This window comes from Saimiri boliviensis, chromosome 19 (genome assembly GCF_048565385.1).
Source record: "Saimiri boliviensis isolate mSaiBol1 chromosome 19, mSaiBol1.pri, whole genome shotgun sequence".
NCBI lineage: Eukaryota > Metazoa > Chordata > Mammalia > Primates > Cebidae > Saimiri > Saimiri boliviensis.
The window spans coordinates 30,175,063-30,192,816 of record NC_133467.1 but is presented as its reverse complement, the minus strand read 5'-3'; the positions used below and the strand labels follow the sequence as shown (position 1 = coordinate 30,192,816).

The following is a 17,754-nucleotide window of genomic DNA, read 5'->3' as shown; positions in this document are numbered from 1 at the left end:
AGAAATGAGTTACTAGACTGAGTGGTCAGGCAAGGCTTCTGAAGAAGTCTTACCTTAAGATGGCATTGTCAAGGTAATTAATGCTAGCTGTTATAACAGGCTCCAAAATCTTAGTAGCTTAATGGAATAAAAATTTTTCACTTGCACAAAATTTGACATCATCTTCTAGGATTGCTTTTCTCCAAGCAGCGAGTAAGGGGATCTGGGTTCATTCTACTGTGTAGCCCCAACAAGTTAAAATTCTTTGCTTACAGCTTGGGATGTTAGGGAAGAGAGAGTCTGGTGGATTATGCAAAATGTTTTAGGGAACAGGCCTGGATTTTAGACAATGTTTAGTTGGCTAAAACTCTTGTCACTTTACCCAACCTACTGCAAGAGAGACTGGAATCATGTATCTTTCTGTGTGCTCAAGAAGAAGAAAAGGGTTGGGTGAGAACATTGCTTTTGCCATAGACAGAAAAGTGACTGAAATAACAATGTAAAGATTTAGGGGAAAATCTGGAGCAAGAGCTTCTAGACAGAGGGAGCAGCAAATGTAAAGACCCTCAGGAGGGAACAGTTTGTATATTTGAGGAACATGAAGAAGCTGAGTACGACTGGAATGCAGGGGCTGAGGGAGAGTGGTGGATGAGATTAGAGAGGCAGCAGACAGAAGCACATAGCAAACTTCCTAGGCTTTCGTGGGAACTTTGGATTTCATCCTAGGTTTGAGGGGATGCCATTGAAAGGTTTGAGTAAGGGAGTGACTTGATCTGATTTATATTTTGAAAAATTTGTTGCTACATAAAGTGGACCGTGATAGGGAGCATGACTGGAAGTAGGGAGACAAGTTAAGAATGCATTTTAGTGAGCTAGGTGAGAGATTGTTGTGGTCCATACTAGTGTACTAGTGTGGTAGTCATGAAGGTGGCAGAAAGTACTTGGATGCTAAATATAGTTTGAAAGTAAAGCTTATATAAATTCTTGATATAATGATAAATCATATGCTTAGGTGACAGATGATTGGTGATACCATTTACTGAGACCAGTACTGGAGAAGGAGAAGTTAGAGGCAGGAGTCAATAATTTTAAATATGTTAAGTTTGATATGGCTATTAGGCACTCGAGTGGAGAAGTCAAGTGGACAATCAGGTATCTGGGTCTGGAGTTTAGGAGAGAGGTTGAAACTGGAAGTTTAATTTGCGGTGCTACTACCTAGAGAGAAATAAAGTGGGAAGAAAAGAGAGTGAGGTACCAAGCTCTGGGCCAGCTCCAACATTACAGGCTTAAAGAGAAAGAGGAACCAGTACTTGAAAAGGAATAAGGGTCGCTGGCCAGTAAAATAGAGAAAATGTAGGATAGTGGTGTCCCAAAACTCAAGCAAAGAAAGTTTTTAAAGAAGGGGATGTAGCAGTTAGTTACAGGGGCTAAGAGAGCTAAGAGACGCTGATTAAGCTAAAGAGTGAGGAATTACTTTTGGAATTGACCGTTAGAACTTGTTAGTGACCTTGGTGAAAGTTCTTTCCTTGGAGTGGTGATGGCAAAAGCCAACTGAAGTGGATTCAGGGAGGGAATAACAGAGGAGGAAGTGGAGAACATTATTTCAGGGTGATCCCTATACATGAGAATAGAGAAATGGGGTAGTTACAGGAATCAAGGAAGAGTTTTATTTTTTGGATGGGAAATCTTTCACCAAGTTTACATGCTAATGGAAACATCTTAAACTGTTTAATTATTTCATATTAATTGGAATCAGTATATGTTATGTTCCAAAGTGTATTAAAAGGACAATAAGAAACACGGGTTTTTAACTATTATGGGATTGTTTTCCTACATAAAATGAGGTTAGTGTTGGTGAGCTCAAACTGAAATTCTGAAATTTTGTAATTATCTACTGTGTGCTTCTCTTGGCCTCTCCAACAACTTTTTTCACCCACTATAGTAGGTAACTTTATTGGTTAGTACTTCTAGAGGCTGCAGGCAATCATTAACAATGTCACAAGCACCCCAAAGTCCCAAAGCTGCTTATTGGCATTGGAATGTGGAGTCTAGTACTTCAAAAATTCTTGTCTGTCAAAGCCTACACATCAGCTGCCACCATGGTCAAAGGAAAAATGGACTCTATCCCCCTTCTGCTTTCCAAGTATGAAGCAAGTGCATCTTATTGGCAGAATCTAAATTATATCCAGAACCCTGGTGGCAAAATAGTTTGAGTGATACAGGTTTCAGGCTTCCATCCTTTGCTATACAGAGGAAGAACACAGGAGTCAGGAATAGATCATTGCCAGTAGGTAATCCCACACAGCTAGTATAATGGACTTAATGAAAAATTAGATTAAAATTCTTGCTCCAAATGCTTTTTTTTTGGCCTTATCATTAGATATAATTTGTCATGTTTTTCTTTACTGTTCATTAGATAAATGAATTGAGCATTTACTGTGGAAGGGGTGCTTGGTATTCTTTAATCTTAAAGGAATTCCAATGCAAGAAAAAGAATTTTCTTTTAATTTTACTGTCTGTTCATTTGGAGGAGATTTGTAGTTTAGTCTTATTTCTTTCTATGCTATTTTGGGCACATATGTTTCTGTAGGGAACTTAGATATGCTCAGAATTATGGGAATCTTAGCTACTATAGAAGGGAATGATGGGGAAGAATCTGTATTTGTCAATCGTAAAGAAGTTCCTGGTTAGAGGAGGGAGAAGAATTTTTCATTCTGTTGTCAATGGCAAAGCATATTAAGATTTTAAACAATTCTCTTTCTTAATGTAAAGAGGCTATAACTGCTCGCCTTTTTCTTTTTTCATTTCAACCTTCTTTTCTTCCAGATACCACTTTCAGTTGCTAAGAGTATCCCAAAGTCTTACAAAATATTCTGTAATTTTAGTGAACTGACATTTCTTTGAAATATCTGCTGTATCTAAGCATTATTATATCTTTGACTTGACTGTCCTGTTTTCATAGTTCTACCTTCTTCCTAGACAGTTTACCTTTTAGAAAAGGTAAAGAGGAAAATTAATGAAATATCTTTCAAAATGAAGGCAAAATAAGGACATTTTCACTAGAGAAAACCAAGGGAATTCGTCTCCAGAAGACCTGCAGTGTAAGAAATGCTAAAGATGTTTTTTAAAGGACTTGGGTAAATGATACTAGAGAGAACCCCAGATTAGCAGGAAGTAAGAAAATCAGAATGGACAAATATTTGGGTAAAAAGCACAGGCCTTTAAAAAAAAAAAAAGACAAAAAAAGACAACTATCTTGTGTGTGTGTATTTAAATGTCTTTAAAAGACTGTTGTCTTTTTTTTTTTTTTTTTTTTTTGAGACGGAGTTTAGCTCTTATTACCGAGGCTGGAGTGCAATGGCGCGATCTCGGCTCACCGCAACCTCCGCCTCCTGGGTTCAGGCAATTCTCCTGCCTCAGCCTCCTGAGTAGCTGGGATTACAGGCACGCGCCACCACGCCCAGCTAATTTTTGTATTTTTAGTAGAGACGGGGTTTCACCATGTTGACCAGGATGGTCTCGATCTCTTGACCTCGTGATCCACCCGCCTTGGTCTCCCAAAGTGCTGGGATTACAGGCTTGAGCCACCGCGCCCAGCCGACTGTTGTCTTTTTTTAAGCAATAATAATAGCAATTTGTTGTGGGATTTATAGCTTATATAGAAGTGAAATATAAGACAATATGAACACAAAGAGAGGGAGGGATAAATAGAATTACATTCTTTTTTTTTTTTTTTTTTTTGAGACGGAGTTTCGCTCTTGTTACCCAGGCTGGAGTGCAATGGCACGATCTCGGCTCACCACAACCTCCGCCTCCTGGGTTCAGGCAATTCTCCTGCCTCAGCCTTCTGAGTAGCTGGGATTACAGGCACGTGCCACCATGCCCAGCTAATGTTTTGTATTTTTAGTAGAGACGGGGTTTCACCATGTTGACCAGGATGGTCTCGATCTCTTGACCTCGTGATCCACCCGCCTCGGCCTCCCAAAGTGCTGGGATTACAGGCTTGAGCCACCGTGCCCGGCAGAATTACACTCTTAATAAAGTTTTTATGTTGTTCAAATAATATTTCAAGATCTACTACAGTAACTTAGATCAAAGTATAAGCTCTAGAGCAACTACTAAAAGCCAACCTAAAGACGTACAGCTAGAGCCAGGCATGGTGGCTTGTTCCTATAATCTCAGCTACCAGGGAGGCTATGGCAGGAAGATTGATTGAGCCCAGGAGCTAAGAAGCTGTGGTGAGCTATGATCATGTCATTGCTCTCCTGCCTTGGGAACAGAACAAGACCCTGTTTCTTAAAAAGAAAAGAAGTATAGCTAAAAAGACGATGTAATAAATAAAAATGGAATGCTAAAAAAAAAAATGCAGTTTGATGAAAAGACAGAAAAAGAGAAACACATAAAGAATAAATAGAATAAATTAAAAATGCATACCAAGATGGTAGACTTAAATCCAACTATATTAGTAATTAAATTCAGAGGGCTAAACACATCAATTAAAAGGAAGAAATTTTCAAACTAGATTTTTTTAAAAAAGGAAAGATCCAGCTATATGTTGTTTATAAGAAATAAGATTTTAAATATGAAGATACCAACAGATGGAAAATAAAAGTGAAAAAGTGTGTATGCCATGCAAACATGAAGCATTAAAAAGCTGGCATGGCTATATTAATCAGAAAAAGTAGACTTCCTAACAAAGGTTATTCTGAGACAACAAAATAAATTTTTTATTGATAAGAGGAGCATACAAAGATTTAACAATTCTAAACATATAACAATAACAAAGCTTCAACATACACAAAGCAAAAAGTGACAGAACTAGAGAAACAGATCTGCAACATAATTGGACATTTTAACATCCTCTCATTTCTGTGTAAATGCCTCTCACATTTTTGCCAATTATGATCTTTTGCTAAACCCACACAGCTAAAAATGCAAAAGCTCATGACCAGTTTTTCAGAGCGTCCTTAGTGAATTGTTAAAACTCTTGGATAGGTAAACGGAATATCTATTTTCTGTTTACCTTCTATCTCTGTAACTTGGCTTTCCCTAAGGCCTACCCATTCCTTTCTGAGACTAGGGAAAGAAGTCTGGCTTCTTTCAGACTTCTTTGCTTATTTTATATGGGCCAAAGTAGTACAAATCATTTCAAATTCACCAGCTGTTTAATTCTGTTCATTTGAAACCTTGTATTTATCAACTAGCTATAATTTAGTTTTTGCTTTATTTACTATTTACGTGATAACTATTCCAGTAAGTATAGCATTTCATTATTTAACTGTGTGTTTCTTTTAATTTTATTGGTGATTTTTTTTCATTTGTTGTTAAAACATTAATTGAGCACCTACAATATTACAAGACCCACATTAGATTTTTATAAAGTAAGATCTTTGACTTGTTACAGAGCCAGAAGTTGGAAGCCCCATAGTCAACCCTGCATATTGGTTCCATCCACCAAACAAAATTGTTTCCTCTTCTTTTCTTTCTTAAACTTTTATACGTGCTCTTTTAGCACTTATCACATTGTATTGGTTTCCTGTATCTGTCTTCCCAGTTAAACTGCGAGCTTCGTAAAGGCAGAAGTCAAATATTTAATTTTGTAGCTTGGGCGCGTGTAGGTGCTTTGATTACTAAAATACGGATATATGGCCACAGTAATGAAGACATGATTAAAAAACTATTTAAATCATTGTTTGACAGGGTAAGATTACTTTCTAATGTAATAGAAGTTGGTAATATGCTCTTGAATGCTGATACCCTGACAAATCTCTTCTGAAAATCAGCTTTCAAAACTACCAGGGAGAATAAAAAGGCATGATGCAAAGCAAATGCTATGTGAAAGACAGGATTCCAGTGTAGCATATGTGGGCCACTAATGGGTCTAGATTGAACTGTTCTCTTGCCAAGAGTCATCAGTGAGAACTCTTTAATGATGGCTTAGTTCATAGATGTATTTTGGCATGAAGATCTCTGTGTTTAACTCAGTAAACAATAGGATCTAGGTTCATTATGGACCTTTCATACTTCTTAGGAACTTGTCATTGGTAAGAGAATTATTTTAGACAAGCATATATTGTTATATGTCCATTAAAACTTATGTGGCTTGGTCATAAAATTTGTGGTGCTTGGACTAAGCTTTTGGGCTCTTTCTTTAAACTTAATGGAAAGTGCCTTAAATGCCTTAATCTCCATAAGACTTCTCCCAGACCCTAATGGACCTAAATAGTTCTAATATTTGTTAGTGTTTAATTATTTGAACTGAATACATCAGAAATCTTAGCAATGCAAGTTTAACAAATGTAAGTATGTAAGTATAGAATGAACCAGTATAGGAGGATTTCATATAATTTCATGATACAATATTAAACTTTTTTTTTTTTTTTTTTTTTAAATATTCCAGGGTGCTCTGGAACAGGGCTCAAATTCTCAGCTGATGGCTGTTCAATACACAGAAACCACTAGTATCAGGTAAAACAGTGTGGAAGCTCTTGGCAGAGGAATTTGAAATAGGTGGTAGTTTTAATAAAGTTGAAACTCACACTTCCCTTTCACCTTAAATTAATTTGTTCTCATCTATGATTTTATATTAATTATATACTGATACATACATATATATATGAAACGTATACTACTGAGCAGTTGGAATAAAGCCAGATAATTTCTAAAGTTCAACTCTTCCAAATCCCTTAAATACAGATTTAGTCAGAATGCTGTTCTATCATCATTTGGATGAAAGTCTTGAATACCCGTAGCTCTCTTGCCCTTGATTTGCATCTGTTTCATGAGCCTAGGAGAAGGGAATGTTACTTTTTTAGTGCTCTGTGCCCGGTATCCTGCTAAGTGCTTTACATACATTTATCTTTAAATCCATATAATAACTAAAAGTATATTTTATATACAGAAAAACTGGTCAAGTCATATATTTACTTTTTGAAATTTTCAGAGTCATAAGACCTAGTGGCAGACTCAGAATTCAGATCCTAGCTTTATTACTTACAGTACATTTTTTACTACACAATACTACTTAAGATTTTGAAAGATTTCAAAGAGAATGCTGTATCTGGAGGTTTAAATATCTTCAAAGGGAAAGAGATAATATGGGAAGCAATATGGTATCATGGTTAAGATGCTAGCTTTATTTGGTCTATTGGGCAGAGTTCAAATTATAACTCTGCCTCAGGCAGGTTACATGCAAATAAAGTTTCCTCATTTACAAAATGCTGGACAGAGTTGATGTAACGGTTAAATTAGTTAATATATTTAGAGCACTTAGCATGGTATTTGGTGCATATTAAATGCTGCCCCAAAATGATAAATGACAATGATGTGATGTTACTGAAAATAGTATCACTGAAGTGAAAGCTGAGAATCTCAGCTTCTGTCTGTAGCTCTACCACACATTTGTAGTTCATTATTTATTAATATTAATTTAATATTTACTTAGAATATACTGTGTGCCAGTGTTCTAGGCACTGAGAAAAAAACATAGATAGTAAAAATGTAAGTCAAAAGCTATTTTATTCATTATGCTAATAACTGAGAATTCCTATTAAATGGCAAGACACAGCATATCAGCAATCATGAATGTTTAAAATCCTGAAATTGTATTATCCTGTTGAAATTGATAATTAAAATATATTTAAATAGTAAGTAATAATTCTCTCCTAACCAGAGTATATCATTCAGTTATAATACATTTATTTTTTAAAAATATCAATTTTGGGATGCATGGTTATGATGGCATGGTATTTCTTCATTAGTTAAAATGTTTTAGTGAATTACAGTTAATATTTATTAATTGTGGATTCCATATTTGCTAATTCACCTACTAAAATCTGCTAAAACATATTTGTAATCCCTAAATCAATATTAGCAGTGCTTTTGTCATCATTTGCAGACATGCATAGATGCTCCCTGGTGAGGTTGAACAAGGAAACAATTTGCCTTCTAGTTTCAGCTGTATAAATAAGGTCCTTTTCACAGTCCACGTTTTTCATATTTTTGTGCTTTTTGTTGATAATTTTGCTGTTTGAAATGACCCACAGGCATATTGCTGAATTGCTGTCTAGTGTTCCTAAGCCCAAGCAGGCTGTGATGTATTGTGTGGAGAAACTGTGTATTAGAGAAGTTTCATTCAGGCATGATTTATAGTGCTATTGGCTGTGAGTTCAAGTTAGTGAATGAATAATATATGTCAAAGAAGGTGTCTTTAAACAGAAACACATAAGTAAGGCTATATGTTGATCACTTGACCAAAATATTGTAACCAGAGGCTTGCAGGAACCTAACTCTGTATTTCCCCTAGGAGAATGGTTTAGGATTCACTAATTCATTGTTGTCAGTAACTTTTTAGAACATAACCATCACAAAATAGCAAGCAGTGACTATATATTCAAAATATTATAATCAGAAATGGCCTAGTGAACAAACGGAATTATTTCAAAGGAAGTTCTTATGACTCATTTATTATTTCCATTTAGGTCAGTCTTTTTCTTCTCTTAATAAATAATGTTTGATTGATACATACAAATTTTCTCTTTGAAGAAAAACGAAACATAGGATCTCTTTAACTCTTCTGGATATTGGTCCTAAACACTAGAAGATCCAGAACATATCAAGAACTCTGTTAGAATCATTTGACTGTATCTTTTGGAGTATGATGTTGTTTGAGGTATTATCATTTTAGTTTTTAATTTTAGTAAGGCACATACATGGTACTTTTAATATCAGTGACTAGCAATTGTTTAGTGACTCCTGAAGAACAGGATCCAATGCTTGGCACTTTACATATATAACCTCTCCAATAACAATCCTGCGGGGTTTGTGTGGTTATCCTCTTTTTATTGAAGAGGAAATAAGTTGCTCATAGACGGCAATTTACCTAAGAATGCCCACTTGAGAAGTGAAGCAGGAATTCTAAACCAGTTCTGTTTGTTTTCAAATCTTAAGCTTTTTCCACCTTTCACACAGCCTCATAGGCAAGCACACCTTCATATATTTGACAGAGTGGTGAGAAATAACTTTGCCTCAGATTTAATTTGTATTACTAAAAATTTCAAAATAATTTGAGCCTATGCAGAATCTATTTTCTGATGCTTTTATTATTTTTACATGCTTTGCAACTTACTTGACCATCTAGTACATTTTAGAGCCTTGATTCAGAAATCTGAATTTTAGCATCAGTAAATGAGATCTTATAAAATACCCTGATCTTGGGCTTTACAAAATGTTGTTATAAAAATTACTGCCAAAGTGCAACTAATATTTTGGTTGAGAGAGACTCTTAGAATTCAGACGTAGCCTTAGAATGGGAAGTATTTTGGGGAAACATTAAACTTTTTATTTTAGTAAAACCTTATTTTTTTTACTTTAGCAGGAACTCAGGGAGTGAGCTACAAGTATATTATGCTTCACCTAGAAGTTATCAAGACTTTTTTGAAGCCATCCGCAGAAGGGGAGACACGTTTTATGTTGTGTCATTTCGAAGGGTAAGTTCATCTTGAAAGAACAAAGCGCACTTTGGGAGGCCGAGGCGGGTGGATCACGAGGTCGAGAGATCGAGACCATCCTGGTCAACATGGTGAAACCCCGTCTCTACTCAAAATACAAAAAATTAGCTGGGCATGGTGGCACGTGCCTGTAATCCCAGCTACTCAGGAGGCTGAGGCAGGAGAATTGCCTGAACCCAGGAGGCGGAGGTTGCGGTGAGCCGAGATCGCGCCATTGCACTCCAGCCTGGGTAACAAGAGCGAAACTCCGTCTCAAAAAAAAAAAAAAAAGAACAAAGCAAATATTTTTAAGTACTTGCGGTATTGTGAATATTGTGGAAAATACAAAGATGTGAGAAACAGGAAGCAATATAAAATAAATTATGTGAGTGGAACAGTCTAAATACTGTAATACATGCTTTACTTGAGCTGCTGAGTATTATAAAGATGAACATGGAATTGGTGTCACACTATGAATTTATATTTAGGAAATATAAATTACTTGTTGATTTTTATTCTTTGTAATCCTGATAGCCATACTGTTTATAACAAAAGGAAAAGTAAAAAGATAAAAATATTCTATTTAGGCTTTTCCTTTTTAGGCTTTTAAACCAATTCCCATTTGGTTATTGAGAAGTAGACTTCTGAAATGTAGGTTTGAGATGGATTGTAGGCTGATTATTGTATTAATTGTGGAATGTTTGGATCTATATTCCTAAGAATCTCTATTCCTCTTTTATATCTTCTTAATCAAACACATGGTTGGTGAAGAATGTGTTAATCTGTTAGCTCTGACTCTCTATACCTTTTTTACGTCTTCTTAAACATTTGGTTGGTGAAGAATGTGTTAGATAATCAGTTAGCTTTGACTCTATTCCTCTTTTATATCTTTTTAATCAAACATTAGGTTGGTGGAGAATGTGTTAGATAATCAGTTAGCTTACGTAAAAGTAAATGTTTATACTAGCACTGTTGAATGTTATGAATCTTAGGCTAAATGGAAAAAATGCATAGCTATTTATATTTCACCTACTTTTGCCATAAAATGAAAATATTTTCTTCATAGAGTTGCCATGTGAATGTCTCTGTTAGAGTGCTGTATGTTAACCCAGGAGCACATGAATGAGTTGGAATTCCTCAGTGGTGGTTTCCATCTTAAGCCATTTTTTCTTTCTTTCTCTCTCCTTTTTTTTTTTTGTACTTTGGGCTCTGGGGTCCATGTGCACATCCTGCGTCCTACAGGATTGTTGCATAGGTACATACATGCCATGGTGGTTTGCTGTCTCCACCATCCTCGTCACCTGCATCAGGCATTTCTCCCAGTATTATCCTTCCCCAACCTCCCCGCCCCTGGCTGTCCTTCCCCTCCTCTCCCCTCAACCCCTTACCTTCCCTGTGCCCAAGTGTTCTCAGTGTTTGTCACCTGCCTGTGAGTAAAAACATGCAGTGTTTGGTTTTCTGTTCTTGTGTCAGTTTGCTGAGAATGATGGTTTTTAGATTCATCCATGTCTCTACAAAGGACATGAAGTCGTCATTTTTTATGGCTGCATAAAATGTATATGTGCCACATTTTCTTTGTCCAGTCTATCATTGATGGGCATTTGGGTTGCTTCTGGGTCTTTGCTATTGCAAACAGTGCCGCATACTGAACAGGCAAAAACTAGAAGCATTCCCTTTAAAAACTGGCACTAGACAAGGATACCCACTCTCACCACTCCTATTAGTATTGGAAGTCCTAGCCAGAGCAATTAGGCAAGAAAAAGATATAAAGGGCATTTAATTAGGAAGAGAAGAAGTCAAATTGTCCCTATTTGCAGACGACATGATCGTATATTTAGAAGACCCCATAGTCTCAGCCCAAAACCTCCTTAAGCTGGTAAGCAACTTCGGCAAAGTCTCAGGATACAAAATCAATCTGCAGAAATCACAAGCATTTCTATACACCAACAACAGACAAACAGAGAGCCAAATCATGAGCAAACTCCCATTCACAATTGCTACCAAGAGAATAAAATACCTGTGAATACAACTAACAAAGGATGTAAAGGACCTCTTCAAGGAGAACTACAAACCACTGCTCAAGGAAATAAGAGAGGACACAGACAGATGGAGAAACATTCCATGCTCATGGTTAGGAAGAATCAATATTGTAAAAATGGCCATACTGCCTAAACTAATTTATACATCCAATTCTGTCCCCGTCGAGCTACCAATGACCTTCATCACAGAACCGGAAAAAACCTCTTTCTCTCTTTTTTTCAACAAGAGAGGGGGTCTCATTATGTTGCCCAGGCTGGACTCAAACTCCTGGACTCAAGTGATACTGAGTAGCTGGCTTTCTTTTCTTTTCTTTTTCTTTCTTTCTTTCTTTCTTTTTTTTTTTTTAAAGAATGTACTGGGTGTGGTTAGAAGTAAATAGAGTTGACCCTTGAACAAAAGTTTAAATGAAGCAGGTCCATTCCTATGTGGATTTTCCTCAACCTTAGCAGAATGCTATATGCATATCCACTTATATGCATGGCCAACTTTTCACACATGTAAAGTCTGCAGGGCTAACCGTGGGACATGAGTGTGTGCGGATTTGGATGTATGCAGGCGGCTCTGTAACCAGTTCTCCACATACACAGAGGGTTAACTGCCTATGCTACCAATAGAATGAGCAGCTCATTCTCTGATTATTGTTACCACTCACTATCACTGAAATTCTCAGTAAACTAGCTCATTCTTTTCTGAAGGTATAAATATCTAACAGCTCAGGTTTTTAGGGCCAGAGAACTTTGACACTTGAAAACTAGGGAGATCAAGCGTTTTATTTATTTTCAGTCATTAATAAAAAATGCTAAGAGATTTGGAACACTTTAGCATAGCATCTCATGATCACTGACTTTTCACAAAATTCCCTGTGCTCATGTTACTCTCTCAGACATAATTGGTATATTTCTATGCAGCACCAGCCTCAAAGTTTCTTTTCAGCAGCAAGGGGGCAGCTGAGAACAGTGTTTCCCACAAGGCTACAACTGTACTGGCCTATGAAAACAAAGTATTTCCTTTACTGTTGACACAATTATGTTCAAAGTAGGAGAAAAAAAGTAAACTTTTAAGAATAGGATTCAGCACTATGAAGAAGAAACCTGCTGGGTGTTAAAATGATTGTGTTGAAGTATATTTTATGGAAGTTATTGTAGAAGAATGCTTTTAACACTCAAATAGACAGTTTTTCTGAGGTTCTTGATAATTACTGTGTTATTTGATCAAAACAGTATAACAGATATTAGAAGTAACACTTGTCAAGCCATAGATTGAAGTCATGGTTAGTAATTTCTTTCTAAGGGAAGAGAACAAGTATTTTTTTATAGAGAAAATAATCCTAGCTTTAAAGGGACTGTGTTTTTATTTTATTTTATTTTATTTTATTTATTTTTTTTTTTGAGGTGGAGTTTCGCTCTCGTTACCCAGGCTGGAGTGTAATGGCGCGATCTCGGCTCACCGCAACCTCCGCCTCCTGGGTTCAGGCAATTCTCCTGCCTCAGCCTCCTGAGTAGCTGGGATTACAGGCACGTGCCACCATGCCCAGCTAATTTTTTGTATTTTTTTTAGTAGAGACGGGGTTTCACCATGTTGACCAGGATGGTCTCGATCTCTTGACCTCGTGATCCACCCACCTCGGCCTCCCAAAGTGCTGGGATTACAGGCGTGAGCCACCGCGCCCGGCCAGGACTGTATTTTTATAAAAGATAATGAATGGTGGTCTAAAAATATATAGGCATTGCATTTTTTTTTTTTTTTTTGCATTTGTAAAAAGTGATTTCTCATTAGTTACTGTAAAGTTCTTTTAGAAAATTACTGATTTCCACCCCACCAACCCTTTGATATTCAGGAAGACTGTTAGGACTGTCTCTCACACAAATACTATTAGGACTATCTCACATTCTGGTTTGATCTTTCATTTCCCAATTACTGATTTATCACATTTTGGTGTTTTATATCAAGGAATAGTAGGATAAACCTGAACTGAATTAGATAATAGTAGTTAGACAACATTTATTTTTTCTTGTTTTGTTTTGTTTCGATAGTAGGGAATAGGGGAAAGAAAGTCAATTTTATCTTGATGACTGTAAACTATGCTATGGGACAGGAATTTAGTTCTTAAATACCTGGATTGTTCATTTTGCTCTCCCTAAAATGAAAAAGAATAAATTACCTCATACTTGGTCTTTTCTTTTATCTTTCAATGTAAAACATTCTAGCAGTTTCATCAAAAAGGTGAGTGACATCATTTCTTATACAGAAGGATGTAGACTTTTTCTCCCACTTAGGTTCTTAATTTTATTGGCAGAAATTATTGTAATTGATACTATATGGGAAATTTAGAAATAGATTCCAGAGCCCCAGGGTTTGGCTTAGCATGAATCACACATTTATAATGAAGCCAATAAGCAAGCCATATTATTTTATGTTATGAATGGACATGTATTTGACAAAATATTTTAATATCTAAAAACATGGAAGTAGCCATTGACTGTTTAGTACTGTTATTTAAGCCACTCTCTCCCAAACTTACACTCCCTCACACCCTGCATTCTTGTACCCTTTAATCTCTTTGCTGTTGAAATTATTTTCTCTAAAGCAGACATACTCTTGGATAACTATTGAGTTCCTGTTATAGCTCAGCAAGAAAAAATGCTTATGATCCCAGTAGTCCTGACAAAGGTTCAAACTGCTTCTGTTCTTTTGACTTTCCTTTAAGAGTTTTTACCTCCAACACAGTGACCTATTCTGCTTTTTTTGCTTAGTTCCAGTTATTTATAGCTTATTTTCCTGTAAATACTATATCTTTTTCTCCTCTCTTTGACTTGTTTTAGTATGATTTGGAGAAGGAGTTTGGGGAAAAACCTTTTCTCAAACTTCCAAGTCACTAAGTGTAGTATAACTGATACATTAATAAGAAAAAAATCCAATTAAGGTTAATGCTTTTTTTGTTTAAGAGACAAGGTCTCTATTGCCCAGGGTGGAGTACAGTGGTACGTACATAGCTCACTTCAGCCTCAAGCTCCTGAGCTCAAGCAGCCCTCCTGTGTCAACCTCCAGAGTAGCTGGGACTACAGGAGAGTGCCATCACACCCAGCTAATTTTTATTTATTTTTTATAGAGATGGGGTCTCACTTTGTTGCCCAGGCTGGTCTTGAACTCCTGGGCTCAATAATGCTTATTTTAAAAATGCTTTTGTATGATAGTCTATTTAGGGAGGGAGGGAGGAGGTCGATTAAATAACATAACAAAATGAATTCAAGAGCTAAGACAGAAACAAATACTCAGGAAAGCTCAAATAAAGTTAAGAAGATGATGTTAAAAGGGCGGAAAAGAAACATTGAGAAGAAAGGTGGGGAGATGATATTAATTTATCTATTATTTCAGTACACATTTTAAATACCATCCTTACCTATTACTGTCTCATCCACTAATATATAGGGAAAGAATTTCTTCCTGGGGAACTTTTTCATTAAAAACAGGTTCTCTTTGATTCAGATGGCTATGAATGTCAATTTGCCATATTATCTCTGTCTGTTTAGTGTTTTTTCTTTTGCAAATGAGATGGATGCCTACTTTGGGAACTTTTTTGTATCTTTTACATTTTCTGTTTTCAGCACCTGTCTCAAATCATAAGTAAACAGATGAAGTGTCTTTTCATCAGTTTCAAATACAGACATAATATTACAGAAGAACCTGAGCTACAGCCATATAACTGCCTGAGAGATGTCTCTCTCTCCTCTCTTTCCAAGTATTTTATATATTCTAGCAATAGTACCATATTTGGGTATTTACCCCTTATTGGTCCGTTATAAAAATCATTAACACTATCATATATGTGGCATGGATTATAAGGGTAACCTTAAGTAATAGGGACTTATTGTAAGATATATGAGATTAAAGAAGCACAGGAAACTGGCTCAGAATCCAAATAATCCCTCTGTGCTTATGCTTCGTAGAATAGAATGTGTACTATTCTTCATGGAGAATTAGAATAGTGGTTTATTGTCATTTCTGATTTGACAGCAGCTCCAGTGATTCCACTTTAGTCTTTTTTTTTTTTTTTTTTTTTTTTTTTGAGACGGAGTTTCGCTCTTGTTACCCAGGCTGGAGTACAATGGCGCGATCTCAGCTCACCGCAACCTCCGCCTCCTGGGTTCAGGCAATTCTCCTGCCTCAGCCTCCTGAGTAGCTGGGATTACAGGCACGCACCACCATGCCCAGCTAATTTTTTGTATTTTTAGTAGAGACGGGGTTTCACCATGTTGACCAGGATGGTCTCGATCTCTCGACCTCGTGATCCACCCGCCTTGGCCTCCCAAAGTGCTGGGATTACAGGCTTGAGCCACCATGCCCGGCTGCTAGTCTTTTTTTTTTTTACACATTACTGATTCATACTCCTCAAATACAAATATTTGATTGGGTAGTTCTGGTCACCATCTCTTATGCAGAAAATTACTATGGCAGCTTTGGCTTATGATCCGTAGTTCATTCATTTGTGATGAGGGAAATAGGGTTGGCTTCATTAAGTGTATTCTCTTGCTTTGTAAGCCAGCAACTTTATGCAGAAGGAAAAACCTGGGGCCACTTTTCTAAGAAAATGATTGTGGCAGGCGCTGGGAACTTCATAAACTGTTTATTATACCAGGCAACCTGTTTTTCATTAATTCTTTTTTTCCCTGTTCTTAGTAAGTGTGCATTAAATTCTTTCTTGTATTGGTTCCTAATTGTTTGATTTAAAAGGCCCATCTTCTTGTCTATATGATAAGCCTTTTAAAGGCAGGAAATATCATATGCTTTTGTGACCACCCCTAATACTTAGCGATGCCTACCACCCAGTGCTTTACTGAACAGAATAGTTTTAGACGTGATCCACTGAGAGAATTCACAGTGATGGAAATTTGTTGGTTCTCATAATCATTTAAAAGGTATTTTTTTTACATTGGTTTGCTTAAAGAAATTGGAATCTATTTTACTGATCTAAGAAGTAATATAAGCTATGCTAAATTCCAGTAGAAAGTGAAGTTATTCTGTTTTTTCCGTTTATGGTTTGCACTAGCCAGATATCATCAGTTTATTCATGTCTCAGAATCTAAGTGTAGGGCTAAATAACTCACCTGGGTGCAGTGTTTAACAGCTTTCTGTGTCAGAAAGTAGAACTTTGAGGTATTTGCATCTTCATTTAAAATTATTTGTTGGCAGCATTTTTGGAGTAGATTGTTGTTAGACCTCAGTGCTTTCTTTTTTGGAGAAGGGATGGGTTGTGCTGTTTGCACAGATTCAAGTAGTAGGAGCCAGAAACTTGAAACTTCGGAAACACTGTAGGAAATGCTGTGATTATTGCAAAAAAAAAGTTGACTGATGATATTTGTTCAAAATGTTTGCCAGAGGTTTAGTCTCACGAATGGGCAGAAAAATGAATTTCAAAAATAGTAGTGATATTTTCTAAATTAATACCTAGATTGATATCTAACACATAAAGAATGGCATATTCTCTTAATGCCAGTTATTTATTTCTTAGAAATGCATGTTTAGTTTATATGCACATTTAAAAATTCTATATACAATAATATATGTATAAAATCTTCAGAGGCAGGAGGAATTTGTTTAGTAATCAAAGGAAATTAGTTTATAAAGTCTATTTCAAAAGGATACAGCTCCTTCTTTTGTTTTTGAGACCTCAGAATTTGAGCGTACACGTGGATCTTGGAGTTTGCCCATTTTCCTATCTCCACTTTCATGGCCTTTCAGCCAAATTCTAGCTGGAAAAAAGTGTGAATAGATGAGTTTGGAAAGATACTTGCATTTTAGAAAAGGGTCTTATTTCAGAAGAGAGATTTTTAAAACACCTTCTTTTAAAAGGCTTTTTAAAAGTAGTTTTTCACTTTAAAATACGTTCTCATTCAGGTCTAAAGCATGTGTAAAAAATAGAGCAGAGTTGACTGAGTACCCTAGGTTAATAAACTTAAGATAGATTTATTTTATCACTATACCAATAATGTTCTTTTTATATGTCCATTTTCTATTTCACTTTATTATATACAGATATTAACACTTTAATGTATCCTACCTTTGTAGTTTACAAACCTCTTTCATACACGTAATCTCAGCTGTTCCTTACGTATAATCACATAAGTATTCTTAGTCCTGTTTTATGGCTGAAAGAACTGAAGCTCTTAGGTAAGTAGCTTATCTAAGGACACAAAAATGGTCAGCATTAGAACTAAGGCAATAACTGATGTATTCTAATTTAATACAG

At 36.1% G+C, this 17,754-nt stretch overlaps 1 protein-coding gene across 4 annotated transcripts in view; it reads left to right on the top strand.

Annotated features, from left to right (window-relative positions):
* The window catches only part of ATF6 (activating transcription factor 6), a 163,439-nt gene that overhangs the window by 64,578 nt on the left and 81,107 nt on the right, over positions 1–17,754 (top strand). For 3 of the 4 annotated variants that reach the window (XM_003943380.4, XM_074390220.1, XM_074390221.1), the window contains 2 exons: positions 6,380–6,447; positions 9,353–9,467. In XM_003943380.4, coding sequence (XP_003943429.1) covers positions 6,380–6,447; positions 9,353–9,467 — 183 coding nt within the window. The remainder of the gene's footprint in view (positions 1–6,379; positions 6,448–9,352; positions 9,468–17,754) is intronic. The other variant, XM_010331242.3, reaches the window with a different exon arrangement.